This window comes from Rhinatrema bivittatum, chromosome 1 (genome assembly GCF_901001135.1).
Source record: "Rhinatrema bivittatum chromosome 1, aRhiBiv1.1, whole genome shotgun sequence".
Lineage (NCBI taxonomy): Eukaryota > Metazoa > Chordata > Amphibia > Gymnophiona > Rhinatrematidae > Rhinatrema > Rhinatrema bivittatum.
In genome coordinates, this window is record NC_042615.1 from 749703395 (window position 1) to 749724308 (window position 20914).

Genomic DNA, 20914 nt, shown 5'->3' on the forward strand with positions numbered 1-20914 from the left:
CACTGAAGGTGGGGAACGCCTCGGTGACCCGGTCACAGAAGAGGATGGGGCCTTTTCTGGACGGGGCTTCTTTGTCGGTGGTTCTACCGATGTCGATGCTGGGGACTTGCCTGGATCGGCGGACTGAGCCTTGCGATGATGGTGTCGATGTTTTTCATGATGATCTCCTCGGTCCTTTTCTTGAGGAGGCAAGGAGGGAATCGACACCTTTGGAATCGTCGATGCCGGTCGGGCAGCAGCGGTGTCCCGGTGCTGGCGAGAGGTCGATGGCACCGGCTTGGACGAAATCAAAGCTATCGATGGAGTCGGGGTTTTGACTGAAAGAGAAACTCCATTTTCTCTAAACGAGCCTTACGGCCCTTCAGTGTCATTTGGGCACATTTGGTGCAAGTTAGGACATCGTGGTCGGACCCCAAACACATAACACAGACCCCATGTGGGTCAGTGATGGACATTGTTCGAGTACAGTTGGGGCACAGACGAAAACCCGACACCATGACTCTGATAAAAATGTAGCCGCAGTGCGGTCGATGGCCGGTAGGCCATGAAGGGATAACTTGACGGGAATCGACCGCAAAAAGGGTAAAACCTTACCTTTCGACCGCAGAGTATGGATATCGAAAGGGGGACCCCTATGGGGTAGAAGTTTTTGAAATTTTGAAAAAAGTTCCGTGAGGAAAATTCCTGTCAGGAATCTCAAGAGAGTTCCTTAACCCGCGTGGCTACTGCTGCGTGGAAAAAAGAAGACTGAAGGGGTACCCCTGCTGAATGCGGGGTTGGTGCATTGCTAGGCATGCCCAGTAGGTGCCAGTCAAAGTTCTAGAAACTTTGACAAAAGTATTCCATGATTGGGCTCCATCCTGATGATGTCACCCATATGTGAGGACTACCATCCTGCTTGTCCTGTGAGAAACAAAGTATATTTAATGGTTATTAATTGGAGATTAAATTAATGAAACATTATAAAGGTGTTGACAATTAATAAAAGAGATTGAAACGTAAAAAGGACCCAAATTTAGTCCACTAGAGAAAATGACAGAAACTGTCAAAGCAGCACATGGGCGCACGTTTGTCGGCCCATGCCCAAGGACACGACAATTTTATAACACACGCGCGTATACGAGTGCAAGTTATAAAATAGCCTGCCGGGTACACACGCGCACCCAATTTTAAGCGGCTGTGCGCCTGTGTGTGCAAAAGCCGCTTCTACCACATAAGTGGGGAAATTTTAAAAGGGATGCACGCTTATGCCATTGTCTACACCAGTTCCTCCCCAGTTCACCCAGTTATCAGCTGGGTCTTCTAAACCCCTTTATTTGATAGCCTGTTGATCCCCCAGTCTCCCCAGACCCTTTACAATCCTCTGAAGGCCCCGAAGTGTCACCGTGTGTACTTTGATTAGACTACCCCCTTGCACGCGCATGTTATAAAATCGCGCGTCCATGTGTGCGTGCCGGGTAGCGTGCGCACATGGACGCGTGCACATATCATTTTAAAATCTACCCCTTAATGCAAAGGGATGAAAGGTGAAAGAAGAGTATATTTATATCATGTTCTCTCCTCCTAGCTTGACTGCAGCTAGGTAGATAGTGCATCAATCTTTCTAGGTAGAGAGAGCATGGTACAAATCTACTCTTCTTTAAACTTTCATCCCTCCAAATCACATAAAATCTTCATTGAAGGTAATTGTGCTGTACATGTAAAATTGTCCCCCGGAACCCATTCCACCCCACAAACCTCACCCTGAGTTACTAGTGCCCCTTCTTATAGTGGTATAAATACTTAACTTTATTGTGAGCAGGGCCGATGGAAGCACTAGGCGAACTAGGTCTGGGCCTAGGGTGCCAAGTATTAGGGGGCGCCGCGAACAGTGGTATCCCGAGGGAAGCCAATGCCCCCGGGTGCAGGGAGGCTCATGCGGCCGCCGGTGGACCTCATCCCACTGGCGGCTGAGCAGCAACACAGCAGGCAGATCGGCAGGGCCGTGGTGGAGCTTACGTCACCACGGCCTGAAGAAAAAGGTCGCGTTCAAGCCTGCAGGTGCTCCTCCTTCCTGCCCGTACGACCCCGGAAGAAAACGTTGCCGGAGCCGCACAGGCAGGAAGGAGGAGGAGCATCAGCGCATGCAGAAGAGGAGCAGCATCAGCGCGTGCAGAAGAGGAGCAGCCGCCGCGAATCCCAAGTCACAGCGGCCCAAGAAGAGGAAGAGGCCGGGTAGCGACCCGTGAAGAGAAGGCCCAGAGGTGAGAGAGAGGCTGAGGGCCTGTAGAGTGTGTATGTGTGCGTGTATGAGATGAGTTGACAGATTGTGCTTGACAGTGAATTGAGAGACTGTGTGTGGGAGTGAGGACCTGAATGTTTGCAGAGAGTCTCTGTGTGTGTGAGAGAGACAGCATGTGACAGTGAGAGCCTGTGCTTGAGCAAGATAGCATGTGGGAGTGTGAGAGAGAGCCTGTGTGTGTGAGACTCAGACAGCATGTGCCAGTGAGAGACTGTATTTATGAATGATTGTACGAGGGAAAGTCAGTAAGTAAGTCACAAACATACATGGGATTAATATCATGAAATTTATTTAAACACAAAAGATTAATTATTTACTGTGAAATATACAGAATATAGTCACAAACAGTTTTTGTGGAAAAACCAACTACTTTTCAACGTAATCGCCGCAAACATTTATACATTTGTCCCAGCGTTTGAAAAGTCCGTCAAAACCTTCTGCGTAAAAGTCTTTTGGCTGGCATCGTAACCAGCACTTCACCTCTTGTTCCACTTCTTCATCGCTGGTGAAATGTTTACCACCGAGATGGCTTTTCAGTTTGCCAAACAAGTGAAAATTGCTGGGTGCCAAATCTGTACTGTATGGTGGATGTTCAAGAACTTCCCAGAGTAGCACAGTAGGAAGCCGAATTAACAGATTCACCACGCTTCTGAAAACTGGTTAAGAGTATCCCATCTCGGTCCCAAAACACAGTCAACATCACCTTTCCTGCAGAAGGCACAAACCTGAACTTTCTCGGTGTCGGTGATAGTGAATGCTTCCACTGCATGGAATCGCGTTTCGCTTCTGGTTGATAGTGGTGCACCCACGACTCGTCACAAGTAACAATACGTGCCATCATTGATTCACCTTCGTTTGCATAACTGCAGAGATTTTCCAAACAGACACCCATCCGGTTGTTCTTATTGTCTTCGGTCAGCTGTTTGGGAACCCATCTTGCACAGACTTTGCGAAAGTTCAATGCATCGTGCACTAAGGAATATGCTAATCCGTGAGAACACCCAATTTCTTTGGCAACTTCGTCAATTGTTACCCTCCGGTTAGCGCGAACCATCTCTTCAACCTGCTTCACAGTTGCCTCTGTGCAATCTCTACAGGTCAACCAGGTCTGGTTTCGTCGTTCACATTGGCACGTCCTTGTGCAAATTTATCGGTCCATTTATAAATTGCTTTACGCGAGAGACATTTCTCTCCATATACTGGATACATTTCTTTATGAATGTCTTTTGCCACTAAGCCCTTAGCCCATAAAAATCGGACAACAGCACGTTGTTCTTCGACCGTACAATCTGTCAACACGGCAGCCATTTTCCTTGTGTACACAGCCCCTGCGCATGCACAGTTTAAATAACTATTTATGTACATAAGCACTTCTAAGGTGCTGCCATCTCTGGAATATGACAACATTACAGATATGTTTTATTACCTTAGTAGAGAGATTTGTGACTTACTTACTGACTTACCCTCGTATGAGAGAGAGCATGTGACAGTGAGAGCCTATGCTTGAGCAAGACAAAATGTGGGAGTGAGAGAGAGCCTGTGTGTGAGACTCAGACAGCATGTGACAGTAAGAGCCTGTGTGTACGAATGATTGTATGAGAGAGAGCATGTGACAGTGAGAGCCTGTGTGTGTATGTGTGTGTGAGAGAGAGAGAGAGAAAGCATGTGAGAATGAGAACCTGACTGTGTTTGAGGGAAGAAGATAGAGAGAAAAAAACAGAAAAAAAAAAAAGAAAGGGAAGGTGGAAAAAAATAAGAAAGGGAAGGTGGGGAAAAAAAGCCTGTGACCAACCGATTAGAAAACTAAGATCAGACAGCAAATATAAAAAAAATAAAAATAAAAATTACTTTTTAGTGATTAGCACATGTAATCTTTGGGAATGTGCAAGAGTAGCACTTTCTCTATGCGGATCTCACAATGTACGAGATCAGCATGGAGAAAGTGGAAGTCCATGGGGCCTGCACAGAGGAGGCAGCAAAATGGGCTTCAGTGCCAGTAGCAGCAATTGTCGCCTCCCCAATAGCCATGCGGCAGCAGTGACAGTGGCAGCAGAGGAATGAGAGAGGTAACAAGGTTGCTGGCAAAAGAAAGAGGGGGGGAGGGGTCTGCCTTTAGTGGGTGCATGTATATGAATGGGACTCTGCCTGGGGATGTATGTGTGTGAATCCATGGGTGCCTGCCTGGGGGTCTGTGTGTGTGAGAATGAATGTGTGCATGCCTGGGGGATGGGGAGAGAGTGGAGTGAAAATGAATGGGAGCCTGCCTGGGGGTCAGTGTGTATGTGAGAATGACTGGGAGCTTGCCTGGGTGTGTGTGTTTGTGTGTATGTGAGAAAGCCAGTGAATGTGAGAGCGTGAGTGTGTATGAGAAAATCCAGGGGAGTAAGAGTTTGTGTTAGGGGTGTGTGGAGGGGGAGAGAGTGTCTTAGAGCCTGAGAGTGTATCAGTGTCTGTGAGAGTGAGAGGTTATGGTGGGTATAAGAGCATGAATGTGTATGTATGTGATAGTGTATGTGTGAGAGAGAATGGACATGTGAGTATGTGTGTGTGAGAGAGAGAGAGAGAGGATAACCTCCTAATCCTCGACAATATCAGGGTGACTAGAAATCAAGAGCTCCCACAGAAGGGGCAGCAGGGGCTTTTTTAAATCCTTATTAGTTTTAATTATTGGATGTTATTTGATATATGTGCTGTTTTGAAATATTTTATTGATGTTTGGGAAATTGTAAAAAAATGTACATGATTTTAATTAATAGAAATTCTGTTTATCAGTAGTTTTAAAATATTCTTTTATTATGGTTTACTATTACAACTGATGCTTTATGTTTCTTGATTTTATTTGTTTTTATGAGGAATGGTGGTTCTTTTTTTCCATTGTTAATACACAGAGTCTGGCTTCTTGGAGTTTACATTTCAGTTTTTGTCTAATTTATGCTCCTTTATTTTGTATTCTGTATTTGGTGAGAGTCTGTCTCTGCTCTGTGTGTGTGACCATGATGAGAGATTCTGCTAGCATAGGGATCTATAGCAATCAGGTTTGTTTTGTTTCCTCAGTAGGTGGTGTATTGGTATTCTAGGACCCAGTGTAATATTTACCCTTGCTTTTTCACAAGTAGGGTTATTGTTGTTTGAGTCCTTGTGTTATTACTGTTATGTTATGATGGGATTGCAGTATAGATTTTGAGTGTCTTTTTTGCGGGGTTTTGTGTTAGTTCACAATGTGCCTAGCAGTGGAAGGTGTTTGTGCTACTGTTACTGTGAGGTGACACCAGAATTTGAAAATATCTTTTACTATGATGAGCTGTAAGGGAAACATCCAAGCTCCATTGTTTGGGGGAATTTCAGTGGATGCACAGAGTTAGAGAACTGGAGATGCAGGATTTATATTGACATTCTGTCCCTTCCTATATATTCCAGACTTCACTCTCATAGCCAATTAGAATTAGTAGAATGAGGCTATCAAATAATTTTATAGTAGTTTTACTAGAAGTGTGAAACTGGCCAGCTTTTTAAAATAATGCAGAAGACCCTTTGGACTTTTTTATTAACACTTTTTTTTTTGTAACCAATTTTAAAGCAGGATCCATGCTATAGAGGTGGTTGTGATGAAGAAATGTCATTTTGGCTCCCCTCCATCACCCCCCCCCCCCCCAAAACAAACTTCTTCTGTCTAGAGATGCCACTGATTTTCTGTGACCTTAAGCATTAGTACAAGAAGGATTAAGGGGGGATGCTGGAGAGGCACACACATGCATTAGCCCTGTATGAGAGTTGTTATGGGTCATGGGGAAGATTTGTTTTGTATTACTTTTTTTATTCTGTTTTTGAATTTGCCTTCTTAGTAGTATAGGTTTCATAAGGTTTATGTGCTCCATTGTTAGAATGGTTTTAGTTAATAGGAAAGGTTATTATGGTAGATGAACAGCAGGCTAGCACTTCAGGTGCACACAAAGGGGCGTACAAAGGGGCAAGCTCCTCTGTTGCACTCCTTTGTGCACTTCAAGGGCGCGCACCCACCGGAGACCCTTGGTACGCCACTGGGTGTGAACCATATAGGGCCGCAAGCGGTGGCAAAGAGGAGTGGAAATTTGGTGGGCTGCGAGCAGTGCCCAACCTGCTCGTGACCCAGAAAACCACACAGTCGGTGGACGTGATCGAGAACGATGTAGGAGTTGGGGCCGAGACCGGGGGTTGTGGCACAAGGGAGAAGGCTCGCCTAGGGCGCCTAATCCCCCTTGCACCGGCCCTGATTGTGAGCCTCTACAGAGGCTCTCTCTCTCTTGCCAGCAGCAGCCCAAAATGCAATAAAAGCTTGTCCAGGGACTTCTCAGCTTGCGATGTGAAAATATTGGTGGGTGTGATAAATTTAACGTGCGTTGAGGTAAACTAGCTATGTGATGCGGTACATGGAAAATTATCCTAACCACATCCCGTTTTTATCGAGGACGCTATTTCTGCTATATTTATATCAGAATGATGAATCTAGGCCTATGTTACTATGTTTTACACTCAAACATATTTTATAAGATAGAAATAAAAGTAGCAGAACCACTACTATATATACACAGTTCCAAATAAAAAGCAACTGATTAGGGGTTTTCCCATCTTTCTGGGCAAAAGACATTTTATTGTTTTTCTAGAATGATTACAACTCCCGCTCTCTCCCCACCCCTTTTTTTTCCTCCTGCTCCATCACCCACTCCCTGTTTTTTGTAACTTTCTTCCTTTCTCAAGTTTATTGTAAACCGGCGTGATGTGCTCGCACGAACACCGGTATATTAAAAGCTGTTAAATAAATAAATAAATAAAATAAATGTCAAGAGAAACTTTCTAAAAGGAATTTTGTTTTTGCCCTCAGGCTACGCCATAATCTAAGTCTCTTGTGTTCATTTTCCTCAAGCACCTTAGTCCAGGGTGTATCAGTTCGAGTTTTTCCACTGCCACTTAAAGTCCAGAAGCCACATTATTTGTAATTATTATTACTCATTTGTTATGAAGCATTCACAAAATAGAAAGTTGGCTTCTGGCTAGCAGTATGAACGTGAGGGAAAAATCATTTATACTACAGATTCAAGTATCTGAGTATAAACTCCAGGCTATCTTGGCTCTAGACCTATTGTTGATTACAAAAAAAAAAAAAAAAGGGAAAAAACTCAAGAGAGTAAAATCAGTTATAGCCATGACTTGATAATCGGACACACTTGTTAACCCTCCAGCTGTGAATCAGAACCATATGACCTCTAGCCCACTTATCACAATCACAGAATTACTGAGAAAGGGATTAACCAAAAAACATAGCTCTAAATAGACTCTTCTGTCTTTTTTTTTTTTGCCAGCCAGCCAGCCTGCTCCTCCTCCTACTCATTCAGCTTCCAGCTCATTTGGAAACCTCCCAGCCCCATTTATTGCCATGTATGATGTCTGAGGCAGAGGAATCATGAGGCTTCATTCATGGTTACCAAGGATTTTATTTTATTTTTTTGTTATTTAAAAAAATTTTCTTTTGTCCAGTCCAGCCACTTCAGCAGTAAATATCTATTTGGAGAGCATGGTTCTCTTCATAACCTGGTACAAAGTGTGCCCTTGACACAGACTTTTCTGCCTTTATTTCACAAAAAAATATGTTGACCTCAATAAAATGAAAAATTCAAGGTTCAACAGATTTTGCAAATAAAGAGTTCTAGCGAAAGTTTCCAAGAAGTGAAGAAATAATTGTTTGGAAAATATGCTTCTAGAAGCATGCATAAATGCTTGATCAAATAAAGGCCATGTTCAAAGGATAGTTTGTCCAGGCACATGTAAAGCAAATAATGGCAAATACCATTATAATAAGGAGGAAAGTATTTTCTTTCTGTTGAAAGTTAAAAGATAGCAATATTTCAAGTTCTAAAATACATTTTAAAAATAACATTTGTGTGTATTGAAAAATCATGTACTAAGACTAGTTAATAAACTTCTATTGAAAGGTACAGTAGACCTTCTGTAGATGACAATTCTAAGGGGTGGATTTTAAGAGCCCTGCGCGCCGGTGTGCCTATTTTACATAGGCCTACCGGCGCGCGCAGAGCCCCGGGACTCGCGTAAGTCCCGGGGTTTTCCGAGGGGGGCGTGTCGAGGGCGGGCCCGATCCGCGCGGCGTTTTCGGGGCGGGATGTAGCGTTTCGGGGGCGGGTCTGGGGGCGTGGTTACGGCCCGGGCGGTCCGGGGGCGTGGCCACGCCCTCTGGACCCGCCCCCAGATTGCGGCCTGGCGCGCTAGCGGCCCGCTGGCGCGCGGGGATTTACTTCTCCCTCCGGGAGGCGTAAATCCCCCGACAAAGGTAAGGGGGGGTTTAGACAGGGCCGGGGGGGGGGGTTAGGTAGGGGAGGGGAGGGGAAGGTGAGGGGAGGGCAAAAGAAAGTTCCCTCCGAGGCTGCTCCGATTTCGGAGCGGCCTCGGAGGGAACGGAGGTAGGCTGCGCGGCTTGGCGCGCGCCGGCTATACGGAATCAGTAGCCTTGCGAGCGCCGATCCAGGATTTTAGCGGCTACGTGCATATCTACTAAAATCCAGCGTACTTTTGTTGGCGCCTGATGCGCCAACAAAAGTACGCCAAATCGCGCTTTTTGAAAATCTACCCCTAATTTTTCTTCTACCAGCAACGGATTTAGTTTCAGTTCCTGGTACTATACTATGCTAATTATCTGGCTTTTAACAGAAACCTTAAAGAAAGGGCCCATGTACACAGTATTTACATTGCAAGGGTGAGGATATTATTTTAGTTTTAATGGAACTAGGGATTCAGTTTTAATCTACATTTTGGCTTGTTTATTTCAAATATTATGCAGACTATTGAACATTTTTTTTTATTAAACATACAATATCTAAAACTAATTTGTAAAATAAAATACATACTATATAAATTCATCTTCAGAACAAGTGGACAGTATCCAGATTGGAACCACTGTTGTCAGAATGTTTTATGTTTGGCATGCAATAAGAACGCCATCCCCAACCGAGGAAGCGTTGTGTGGTCAAGCAATGTTGGAGAATTTGAAGATGTGAAAATTAACAGACATCAGAATGCAGCAGACACAAATAAACCATTTTTCCTTTTTTGCAGAAAATATATACATAAAATAAGTGAGAAAAAGGTCAACATAATGTAATCAGGTTCAACTGATGAAAAAATACATTTCCTTCTTAAACCATCTTATGTAGAGGATACATGACACTCATGGGGAAGGTAATTTTCAAAGGGACTTCTGCAGGTAAGTATGTATTTTACACACAGAAATGGCCTTTTGAAAACTGCTCGTCTGATATGTGGATAAACATATGCATATATGTTAGGTTCATGCGTAAGTTTACCCAGACTAAGTGGAAGTATACCTTGGGGGCAGAGATGTGTCAGGGTTTGCACTTATGCACATACATTTTGAATTTTAAAAAGTATGCGCACACATTATCAGGGAAGATTTGTTCAGACGTTTTAGCGGGTGTAACTTGGGCGGGTACATTTGGTGGGATAATTTTCAAAGTGGAATTATGCATACAAGTCAGCTTTGAAAACTGGTGTAATGTAAGCACATTTTTGCTGACTTTCTTATTGGGCTGTTTGAAAATTGTCCCCTTAATGTGCAAGATGAAGTAGTAATAAGGGAAATTATTTGGCAAGAAGTTAACCACCACTGACAAAGCAGTCAGGTTAGCAACTGCTGACCAACCTCTCTCACTCACACACACACATCCATATGTCTTTCTCTCTCTCTCTCTCTATATATATATATCCATGCACATATTCCCTTGTCTGGTGTGTAAGCTAATAGCATTTTGGACCCATAGCCATTCCACTTTGCTGTCAGCTCACTTTTCCCCTCCAGCTACATCTGCTAACATGAAACTGTAACGAAATCTGCCTACGTATGGCATGGTATGCCTTCTGGAATACTGCTACCTGTTAAAACTTTCATGACTATTACACTGCAGGTGTCAGAAGTGCAACTTAATATACAAATAATGAAGCTAATGGGCACAAGACATACTAAATTACTTTTGTATCCTGGAACCAATGCTCAGCATGTTACCTTTTTTCTGTTATTTTAAAAAGAAATGAATGTTTGTTCTCTTCTGATTAACACTGATACAAAAATGTAGCCACATATGAATTCTCATGTCTTGCTAAATCCATCTTACAAAAAGCGTGCCCTTCTGAAGACACTTAGAAGAAAACAGTATAATAAAAGCAAAATATAATCGATTGGACTTGCGAGCATATATTTTACACTAACTGAAAAGCTACTTGCATTTAAAGATAGGTATTTCTTTTTTTTTTTTCAAGTAGTGTTTTACTTTATTTCCTACAAACCACTTTTGTTTAGGCTCTGGAAAGTAATGGACTAATATCACTAACTACTGTGGATAGGTGCTGTGTAAGCTTCCTGGAAACAAATTATGTCAGTGCAACTTTTTGAACCACAGTATTGCTTATAATTTCAATTCAAATGTCTGAGGAACAATGCTTCCTGAATTCTTCGTTTAAGTCTGAACTACTTGCAGCAGAACAGATAATTTAAGATTTATGTTGTATATGACGTATTTTTTTTAATCTTTCACTGACTATGCATAGAAATAAAGGTGAACGAACTGTATTTGATGCATTTATACTGGACTAACATTTGTCCCAAGTGTTTGAGATTTAGGCTCCCTTCCTTAGTTCAGTGCAGAATATGTCAAGGATGATGTTGCCCTAATATACATGCAAATTACAGGTCCTATTACAATGGTGGTGTTTGTTTTCAAAGTTGTAAAGAGTTGTAAAGTAAAAGGATAGAGATGGGGAGGAGCAGGAGTGATGTATTTGCAGAGGAGTATAATCCTACAGCTACCCACATGGGAAAGACATTTAAAATAAAAGGTTTATATTTATGCTTCTCTATGAATGGTGAATACATGATACAATGCGAAAATTTAGAAGGACGCCACACTGAGGAAAGAAGCTAAAAATTAAGGACAAGAATCAATCTTCATAGACCTAACGCAAAATATTACAGAGAAAAACAAAATAACTTTAAAAGAACTACAGAAATCTCTGGCTGAGAATGGGAAAATGTTGACCATGCAACAATTTCAAGATTATCCACAAACATGGCCTCTTATGGGAGGGTGGCAAGAAGGAAGCCACTACTGAAGAAAAGCCTTATGATGTGCCCTCTAGTATTTGCAAAGAACACTTAGAGGGGACTTTCTGTAGTTCTTTTAAAGTTATTCTGTTTTTCTCTGTAATTTTTTGCGTTAGGTCTATAAAGATTGATTCTTGTCCTTAATTTTTAGCTTGATTCACCATTGTGGCATCCTTCTAATTTTTTTGCATTGTATCATGTATTCACCATTCATAGAGAAGCATAAATATAAACCTTTTATTTTAAATGTCTTTCCCATGTGGGTAGCTGTAGGATCCCTTACAAAAAAGAGCTCTTGCTTGAGCTCTTTTGCCAAGAAAAACAGGCAAAAACGGCACCATCCCACTGTGCAAAGTTGATAGACATTTATCCCAAATGACTCATAGCTCCTTTTGCAGCAGTAACAGCCATCGCAAATGTTGAGTCAAGTGGTGTGAAGACGTATGAAATCAAGACGTTTTGATTTTTTATTCTTAATTACTTTTGGAATATTTCTATAATTGTTCTTTCATGATGAAAGTGAGCATGCTGGGTAGCTAAGTGAAAAATATTCCTACTTTAATGCATTGTGATTTGTATTTTTTAAACAGCAAAATGTGAAAAATATACAAGGGTGGCAAGATTTTTATAAGACACTGTACATGAGGACTATGTCTGATAAGGGGCGAGGAAACCAATGCTCCTAGTTAAGTTCCTGTGGGCCAGATGCACGAAGCATTTTCTCCATAAACATCAGACATTTTGTATTTCTTTTAAAATGTTTGATCATTTTAAAAATAAGCTAAGGGCGTTTTCTATGTGGCTAAGAAAGTTGTATGTTCTCGGACAGTTTTGAAATTCTCTTTTAAGAGTCCTGACTGGCTATGCATAAAAATAAAGGCTTACAATTGTTGCTATATCATTTGTCACACTGTTTAATTTCCTGGCTAGTAATGGCGGTGAGGTAGATATTACCATCCTGAAAGCTTCCATCTTAAAACATTCATTGCTTAGTAGATGCACTGTTTCTGCCTTTTTCAAATACACTAACTCTGCTGCATCTACTTTTGTGCCAACTATACCAAAGCATACTTCATCGGCACATAACATTCAATCTGGTGATGTTCATGCAAAAGTAAAAGAGGCATTTTATTATTTTGATCTTGGTCAAGAAGAGAAAATTTAGGCTGATGTTGATAGTACAACAGATGAAACAAATTCGGTCTCTGAACATGACTGAGTACATAAAAGAATGCAGGATAAATGAATATCTTAGACAGTCTCCATGTCTACTGGCAAGGGACTGGCATTATCTGGCAAGCCTTACACAACACAAATATAAGCTACTCAAACTGTCCAAACAAGTGTCTATTTAAAGAAAATACTTTGAACTGCTGGCAGTACTGTCAGTGAAAACCAAAAAGAACAAAAAAGTAGCAAAAAATATAGCCCCACAAAAAAAGGTTTGACACAAAAATATTAACTCCAATGTCATTAGTCCAATCATAAACAAAACTTGAGTCTTACAACCACAAAAAAAGCCCAGTCTACATTTAGTTCCTTAGAGGCCAATATTCAAAGCAATTTAGCTGGGTAATTCAAAAAATATCCAGTTAAATGGTAAGTTCTGAATATCCTCGGTACTTCTCTGGCAAAAATTTACCCAAATAAACAAAGGGAACTTTGGGGGCAGGGTTGAGTTAGATGAAAAACTTCTCAGGCTAAATCAGATTTTTTGGAGTTATTTGAATAACTTATTTGGCTATCTCTAGACGTGGCCGAGAGTAGGTCTGAAGTTCTTCGGCCTCATTTGGCTGGCTACCTTTCAGGCCGATACAGAAAGAAGCGCGGGAGAGCCAGCGAGCGCCCGCTCTCCCGACGCACGCACAGACCAGTGTCCTGGGTGCGCGATTCAGTATCGGCCCGCATGCAAATGAGGGCCCGCGGTAAAAGGAGGCACTAGGGACACTAGTGCATCCCTAGCGCTTCCTTTTTGACAGAAGCGGCGGCTGTTAGCGGGTTTGACAGCCGATGCTCAATTTTACCGGCATCAGTTTTCGAACCCGCTGACAGCCATGGATTCGGAAAACAGACGCCGGCAAAATTGAGCATCCATCTTCCAACCTGCGGGCCGCGGGCAGATTTTTAATTTTTTTTTTTTAATTTTTAATTTTTTTTAATTTTTGGGGCCTCTGACTTAATATCACTATGATATTAAGTCGGAGGGTGTACAGAAAAGCAGTTTTTTCTGCTTTTCTGTACACTTTCCCGGTGCCGGCCGAAATTAAAATGTGCGGCTTCACTACACATTTTGCTTTCTGTATCGGGCGGGAATAACTAATAGGCCCATCAACATGCATTTGCATGTTGCGAGCGCTATTAGTTTCGGAGGCGGGTGGGGGGGGTGGGGGGGTGGTTTGGCCGCACATTTTCTACACACTTACCCCTTACTGTATAAGGGGTAAAAATAGTGCATCGAAAACGCACGGCCAAACATGGGCTAACAGTGCGCTCTGCCGGAGCGCACTTTACTGTATCGGCCCGTTTAGAATTAAACGGCTATATTCAAATGATATAGCCAGTTAAGTGGCAAGGAGCTAAAAAAAAAAAATACCAAAATGAGTAGCACAGGTCTGGTGACCCTATTCCCCCCTGCTCCCACTTCAAAGGAATGAAAAAGTGCCCTGCTGGGCTGAGCCTCTACCCTCCAAACCTCTCAAATTATCTTTATTATGCAAAGTTTAAAAGGCGGGTGTTGGCCTGACTCCCCTCCCCCTTCTCATGCAAAACTTTTTCCAGACAGTGCCACCTCCTTATCCCACCCCTAACCCTGCCACCCTCCCGTTACCTGTGCCATTGCCTATCTTTAGCTGGGCTCATGGTAGGCTGCTACTATGATCCCAGCTGTTACTTTCAGTGTTGCTATGAGTGCAACGCTGAAGCATAAGCTGCCAGTAGCAATGTGGCCAGATAACTTTAAACCTAACCAGCAATACTCAAAAGATAATTGGATAGGTTTAAATTTATCTGGCTAAAGGTAGCTGCATAAACTTAATCAGCCATATATAAAGCTCTACCTGCTATTCATTTAATAAGTGTCTTTTGGAGTTATTTGGTACTGAGTGCCTCTTTTGGGTATATTTTATATTCCACTTTGTTTGCAGTCTCTTAATTACAATAATGAAGAAATGTCAGTGTCAGCTTCTTCAAGTAAACCATAATGTTTTGTCATCAAAGAAATAGAGCTAGAAAGATAAAGATCACTAGGCCCTTTTACTCAAGTAATTTTCCATATCTATTGCAACAGCAAAGATTTCACTTGTTGTCAGACTATCGCACACCTAATGATCCTTTGTGCTTGTCTTTAGGGGTGTACGGTGACTGCTTAAGTTGGTGATGCATCAGAAAATTTGCTACTGCCACGTGGCCCTAGAACAAATTGTCGATACCAATTATTTAAATAAAAGGGATAATAAGCCTCTAAGTACATACCCCACTATGCGCTGAGGTACATTAGCTTCCTCATGGCCATGTAATCGTTAGAAAGTTAAGGACACCAGGGGCAGGGTAGAGGTGGGGAAAAGGCTGGCGTGCCAAACCCTGCATCACAGGGTCACTGTACTAACCTGTCTGCCAACCCCTCTGACACACAAAAAAAGGCCATCTAGATGCTGATTTCACAAGCCTCCATTACACATCAACAAGCCTGTGCAGACTTCAACGCCCCTGGCTGTTTGTTCAATAGGACAACAAGGCTACCCAGAGCTCCCGGAAGCCTACCCAGTTCCCGAAGGTCTGCCTAATCCCCCATATCCCTCTGCAGGAAGAAGAGGTGCTTATCTCTTGCTGTCTTTCCCAATACTGTCAAATTATTCCAGCTCTGCACCCCCTCTCGCTTTGGCCACAGACAGGTCAAAGTGTGAAACATCATTGAGCCAGGGTAATTCATTTGACAATGTTATGCAAGATGGCAGGCGGGAAGCACGTATCCTCCTGCCAGGGGGAAGAGGAAAGCAGTTCAGGGATTCCTGGGCCCTAGGGAGATTTGTGCAAGTTTTGATTGTGAATTTCATGGAGATGAGCAAAACAGAACTGGGAAGAGAAGCAAAAGTTAGTTTCTATACACAACACCCTTTCTCCAAGCCAAAACATGGCAAGAATCATAAAAAAGCACTTGCTAAATACTGCAGGGCAGAGTTCACATAAGAAGAGCACTGCTGCCCATCTAGTTTCAGTTATTACACCTACAATGTTAAAAGTTACTTTAAAAAAAACATATAAAATAACCTAACATGCCACAAAGTCAATATGCATGGAGTTACAGTTCTGATTTTCTTAGGGAAATCAATGGGAAAATCAGAACTGCAACTCTATGAACACAATGGAGGAAAACCAGGACTGATTCAGCCTCTCTGAATGAACCTGGGGAGGAAGCAAATATGTCATCTGCCTGTCTCTCATTACCTCCCAGATGGTCAACCCTAGTATATAGCTGTCTTTCACCCACTCACACCCCTCCGTAGTTGTCTTAACCTCTTTCCCAGCCCTAGTCTGTAGCTGTCTCACCCTATTCTCCCAGCCTAGTCTAGAGCGCCATGTCCCAGCTCTAATCTGTAGCTATCACCACACACTCTCTGCCCTCAACCTCAGCCCAGCTTGTAAACTCTTTGGGGCAGGGACTTATCATATCTGAATATTATCACCATTACAAAAAACTAAATACATCCAATAGTGCTATAAAAATGATAGGTATCAAGTCTAATACTCTTTCTTCCCTAGCTCTCTGTTCAACATCTCACCTTCTTTCTCCTCACTCCCTACCCACTGTCTCTTCTTCTCTATCCCAACACTCTGTCCAGCATGTCTCCCTTCCTCTCCCTCTCCCTCCATGCTGTACCCAGCATCTCTACCTCTCACCTACTATCCAGTGTCTTAGACACTCCCATGATCCCTGTCAAGTGTCTTTTCCACTCTCTCTCCCCTCAATCTCTGCCTAGCATGGAAAAAATCTGAATACATGAAGAAAAACATTTTGAAATAAAGGACGCTATAGATAATACTTTCTGGGACAATATAACTCCATGCCTTCTACAAACTGGCAGCCAACATTTTGATTCGGGCCGAAGCAACTGACCACATAAACCAATTCTAAGCTATCTACACTGGCTTCTAGTTGAAAACAGGATACAATTCAGAACTCTTTCTTCAAATGTGTGAAGAATCTGGCCCCCAGCTCCTATTCTCCTACACTCCAGCAAGAGAACTTCAATCCTTCCAAATGGCCCCTTTATCCTCTCCTCCTCTGGCTTCCTCTAGATTAATCTGCATGAGACTTCATGTATTCAGCTGCTATGCCCCAAAATTGTGGAACAAGATGCCCTTACTATTATGCTTTGAGACATTTTACTTTACCTTCAGGAAGAAAGTCAAGGCTTGGCCATTTGGCCAGGCCTTACCCTAGATCTCATGTCAAAGACGGTGACTAAGACTGCAATAGAGATTTGGGGTGGGGGGGGGGGGGAGGTGTGAGTGTGCATGCGTGTGTGGGCGTCTGAAGTATGCCTTGGTAGAACTAGAGAGGGGATGGAAAGAATTCTTTGGATTTTTCCTCATCCGACCATTGCCAGACACTCATCCATGTCTCAGACAAAGAGGAATGCAGCCGAGGAGAGGATTGGTAAGAACTCCAACCAAGCTGACTCCTTTCCTTTTGAATCCCCATGGAGGTTTGCCTTCAGGGGAAGGAAAGTAGCCGTGAGTACAAGTAGGCTTGCCTGAGCTGGTGAAACTCCTCAAATATCTTGGAGATTCACCTAGGTTCTGTTCTACAGAAAAAACTCCTCCATCCTGGATAGGAGAGGATCCATCTTTCCTCTCTGGACCTCAGGAAGCAAGGAAGTAAAGAAATTCTTCACCATTTCAGACAGCTGGGCTGCCATTTGCAGAGGGGCATCCTAGTTCTGCTTTGCACTCACTGTAGAATGAAGGAATGGGTGGGCACGAGTTTTGTGGCTGTGAAGTATTTGTGTACAAAATGGAGGATATAGGGTTTATAGTGGGGTTCTGTTCCAGCCCACTTTACTTCCATTTAGGAAAACTGGTTGAATAATGCTCTCAAATTAGTTTTACTGAGTGATTGAATCTTTATTGCATAGAAGGCCCTTAGGAATTTTTCTTGTAGTGTCTTTATAGCTAATTCAAGGATGGAAAACTATTCCTGCCTGAAGCTATCTGCATGTTGTTTATCTTTATCTTACAGTTTACAGGGATGATGATGGAGACCATCAAATTGATGGCTTGTCCTGTGCTTCAAAATATCTTGAGATGACCTTGGCAACATGAATAACAATGTCACAGAAAGGTACATAATGGAGTTGCATACAGAAAAGGCAGATGGCCATGCTGTGGCGGGTGTGTGAGATGTGCGGAAATGCTTTGGCTTACTCCCCTCTGTATCTAGTTTACCCACCCTCTTCCCCCTACAAATACTTCTGTCTAGAAATGACACTCACTAATACAGTTTTCACTTATACAAATTTTTTATGCCACATCACTCATTTTACACATTTTCAAAGTTTTGTCAAATTGAGTAATGGACTAAAATGATGGACAACTGCAAATCTACTGGAAACTTATACAGGCTTTCATAAATTCTACTTACACAATCTTTTCTGAATGTCCCAAAACTATGAAAGTAATAGCTACATAAGAATATTTTTTTTCAAAACAATATTTTTACCGGTCACTCACAACAGAGTTTTCACAACAGGAGTCTGATATTTTATTTAAACCCCATGCTTACCTAGAATATGCTGGAGCAACCCAGTATGGGTTAGCCTCAGCATCCTTTGCATGGCGCAAAATGGCCTCTCGAGGATTGCTGTCATCAGTTTTATCCAGTGCAATATTCTTAACAATAAATGAAGACAAGGTACCTCCATGAGTTCCAACACGGCCACCACGACCTATGACATAGGAAACCACAGTTATCCTACAGATCTACAGAAGTATCATAGTACTTCCTATGATACTTATGTTTATACTTTCAGTATATTTGTTACTGTAGTTTTATTTTGAATATACATAAAAAAATTATTAAAAACTCCCAACCATTGTTCACACAAATTTTCTTGAAAATGTATGTGCATACCTGCATGAAGATCTGTTAATGCAATGAACCTCTTCTAAAGAAAAAAAATCCCATATTTTACAGTAAACTCCTAAGCAGATTCTCAGGCATCTGCTGCAAGTCTTCAGAAAAATCTTGTTTGTATATCTGTAAACAGTGTTCTCCTGTGTGGTGCTTCCAAGTACTCCTAAGAGCCACTGCTCTAGCCCAGTATCTACATCTTAAGTCACCCAGAGTTGGGGATGCGGCCTTAGTCAACACACAATGACAACTGACATTGTTATGCCAGACTCAGCATACATGTGCCCAGGTTACAGAAAGAGCTGTGGGATGTGGACCTTGGTGTTACGCTTCTCGACCAAGGAGACCGTGGTCGACCGTGCTCACCCACTTCTGCGGCGGTCCATCAGCCCCAGGGACGCCGAGGCAAGGGTGGACAGTACGCCTGTTTCCCCTGGGGCCTGCCACGATGCTGCTGCCGCTGCCGAAGCCCTGCCCCCTGATGTTGCCTAGACGCGTGCAGCGACAACAGATCTTTCTTTAAAGGGGTCAGCGCTGGGAGTCTTTATCCAAGACCTTCCTCGGCTACCCTGCGTTGCCTATCCTCTACTCAAGTGTGGGATTGGTCTCCTCTGTTGTGGACCCCTGGACTACTACTACTGGGTTACCTACACTTCTGCCCGCTCCCTGGGCAATACCATCGAGCTGTATAATAAACTCAACTTCTCTGAGTCTGCGGGTATAGACTCTGGCCTAGTACTGCGGTTCCTCAGAGGGCTCCTCCCTGTGGGAGTGGCCATCACCGCAGTGCCCAAGAGTCCACTCCAACACTTCATAACCATAACAGATTGCTAACTCCATGGACCCGGCTCAGACTTCCGCACCCCAGCCCATTCCTGGCCTGGCCCAGAAGAGTCAAGAACAACAAAGGTTCCTGGAAGCACTATCTTCCTCTGTTGACAGACTGAATGCTCGACTGGATTCGCAAGCTGAAGATTTGAAAGTGCTCCAGTCATTCCCCGGTCTCCTTCAAAGGGTTCAAAACCTTCAGGCCTCTGTTGAATTAGGAACGGCAGATGTCCATCGTCTGACTCTCCGCCAGGATCTTCTAAAGAAGTTAGACATAACTTCTCCCACACCAGCTGCTTCACCAGTGGCCCCTGGAGTCCATCAAACAGCGATTTCACTGTCTAATCCCCCCAGTTATTCTGGGGATTCTAAGCGCTGTCGGGGGTTCTTAAACTAGTGCCATATGCACTTTACCCTACAACCATTGCTGTTTTCAAGTGATTTGATTAAGACGACCTTTATCCTCTCCCTATTAGATGGCAAGGCCCTGGCTTGGGCTTCAACCTTATTGGAGCGCTCTGATCCTCTGCTATCTGACCTGCCTCAGTTTGTTTCCACCTTCAAACAGGAGTTCGAAGAGCCAGGCAGGCTGCCAGCTATGGGTGCGGACCACCTTCATCTTCGACAGGGCTCTCGAATCCTAAGTGAATATGCTATAGAATTCTGCAGGGGAACAGTTTAAATACCATAATTTTGGAGGGCCTATCTCCACAAATTAAGGATGAACTAGCGGCACGGGAGCTTCCCACTTCTCTGGAGGGACTTATTAACCTCACAGGGAGGATCGACCGGAGGTTACAAGAAGGGCCCAGGAGGCCCATAAAAGGTGACGAGGGCATCTTTCGGATTCACTTTTCCGGCCCGAGGAGTTTTTATCCTACTGAAGAACTGATGCAACTTGGTCGGACCCAAGTTTCGTCGGCCATGACCGCACCCTGCATTCAAGCAGTCTCTTCTGGTACTGGTGGACCTCCTGCATCTCCACCCTTGCTCTAAAGGTCGATGCCACTTTGTCAAAAGTTGACCGAAGTTATAACCCTCGGTCTTGCTACAGGTTCACCTCTCTTTCTTTTGCCCGCGTCAGTGGCGCTGTCCACCACAAGGGTTTCCTCTCAGGCTCTGGTGGTCTCGGGTGCTGGGGCAAACTTTATCCGGCAGGACCTTGTGGATCATTGTGGTCTCTTCACCTCGCCGGTGGAACCTCCATTGGTTCTCTCGTCTGTAAATGGGAATCCTCTTCCGGATGAAGTCACACGGATTCTCAACCGTTGTCTTTAAGGATCGGAACATATCACGTTGAGCACCTTTCCTTTTTTGTCCTACCTAAGGCTGTGAATTCTATAATTCTAGGGTTACCTTGGTTACAGAGACACCAGCCTCAGTTTAACTGGTCTTCTCCTGACCAGATTCAGTGGGGACCTCACTGTGCGGAAACCTGCTTTGAAATTCCTGAACCATCTCGGTCCATGAAGATGGCTACGGTCATATCGGAACCTATACTTCCCCAGGGGAGAGT

General features: G+C 43.3%; 1 protein-coding gene across 5 annotated transcripts in view; it reads right to left on the reverse strand.

Annotated features, from left to right (window-relative positions):
* WDR70 (WD repeat domain 70) overlaps positions 1-20914 on the reverse strand; it is a 587030-nt gene that overhangs the window by 5726 nt on the left and 560390 nt on the right. For all 5 annotated transcript variants that reach the window (XM_029578603.1, XM_029578594.1, XM_029578568.1 and 2 more), the window contains exon 17: positions 18223-18385. In XM_029578603.1, the coding sequence (XP_029434463.1) occupies positions 18223-18385 (163 nt within the window). The remainder of the gene's footprint in view (positions 1-18222; positions 18386-20914) is intronic.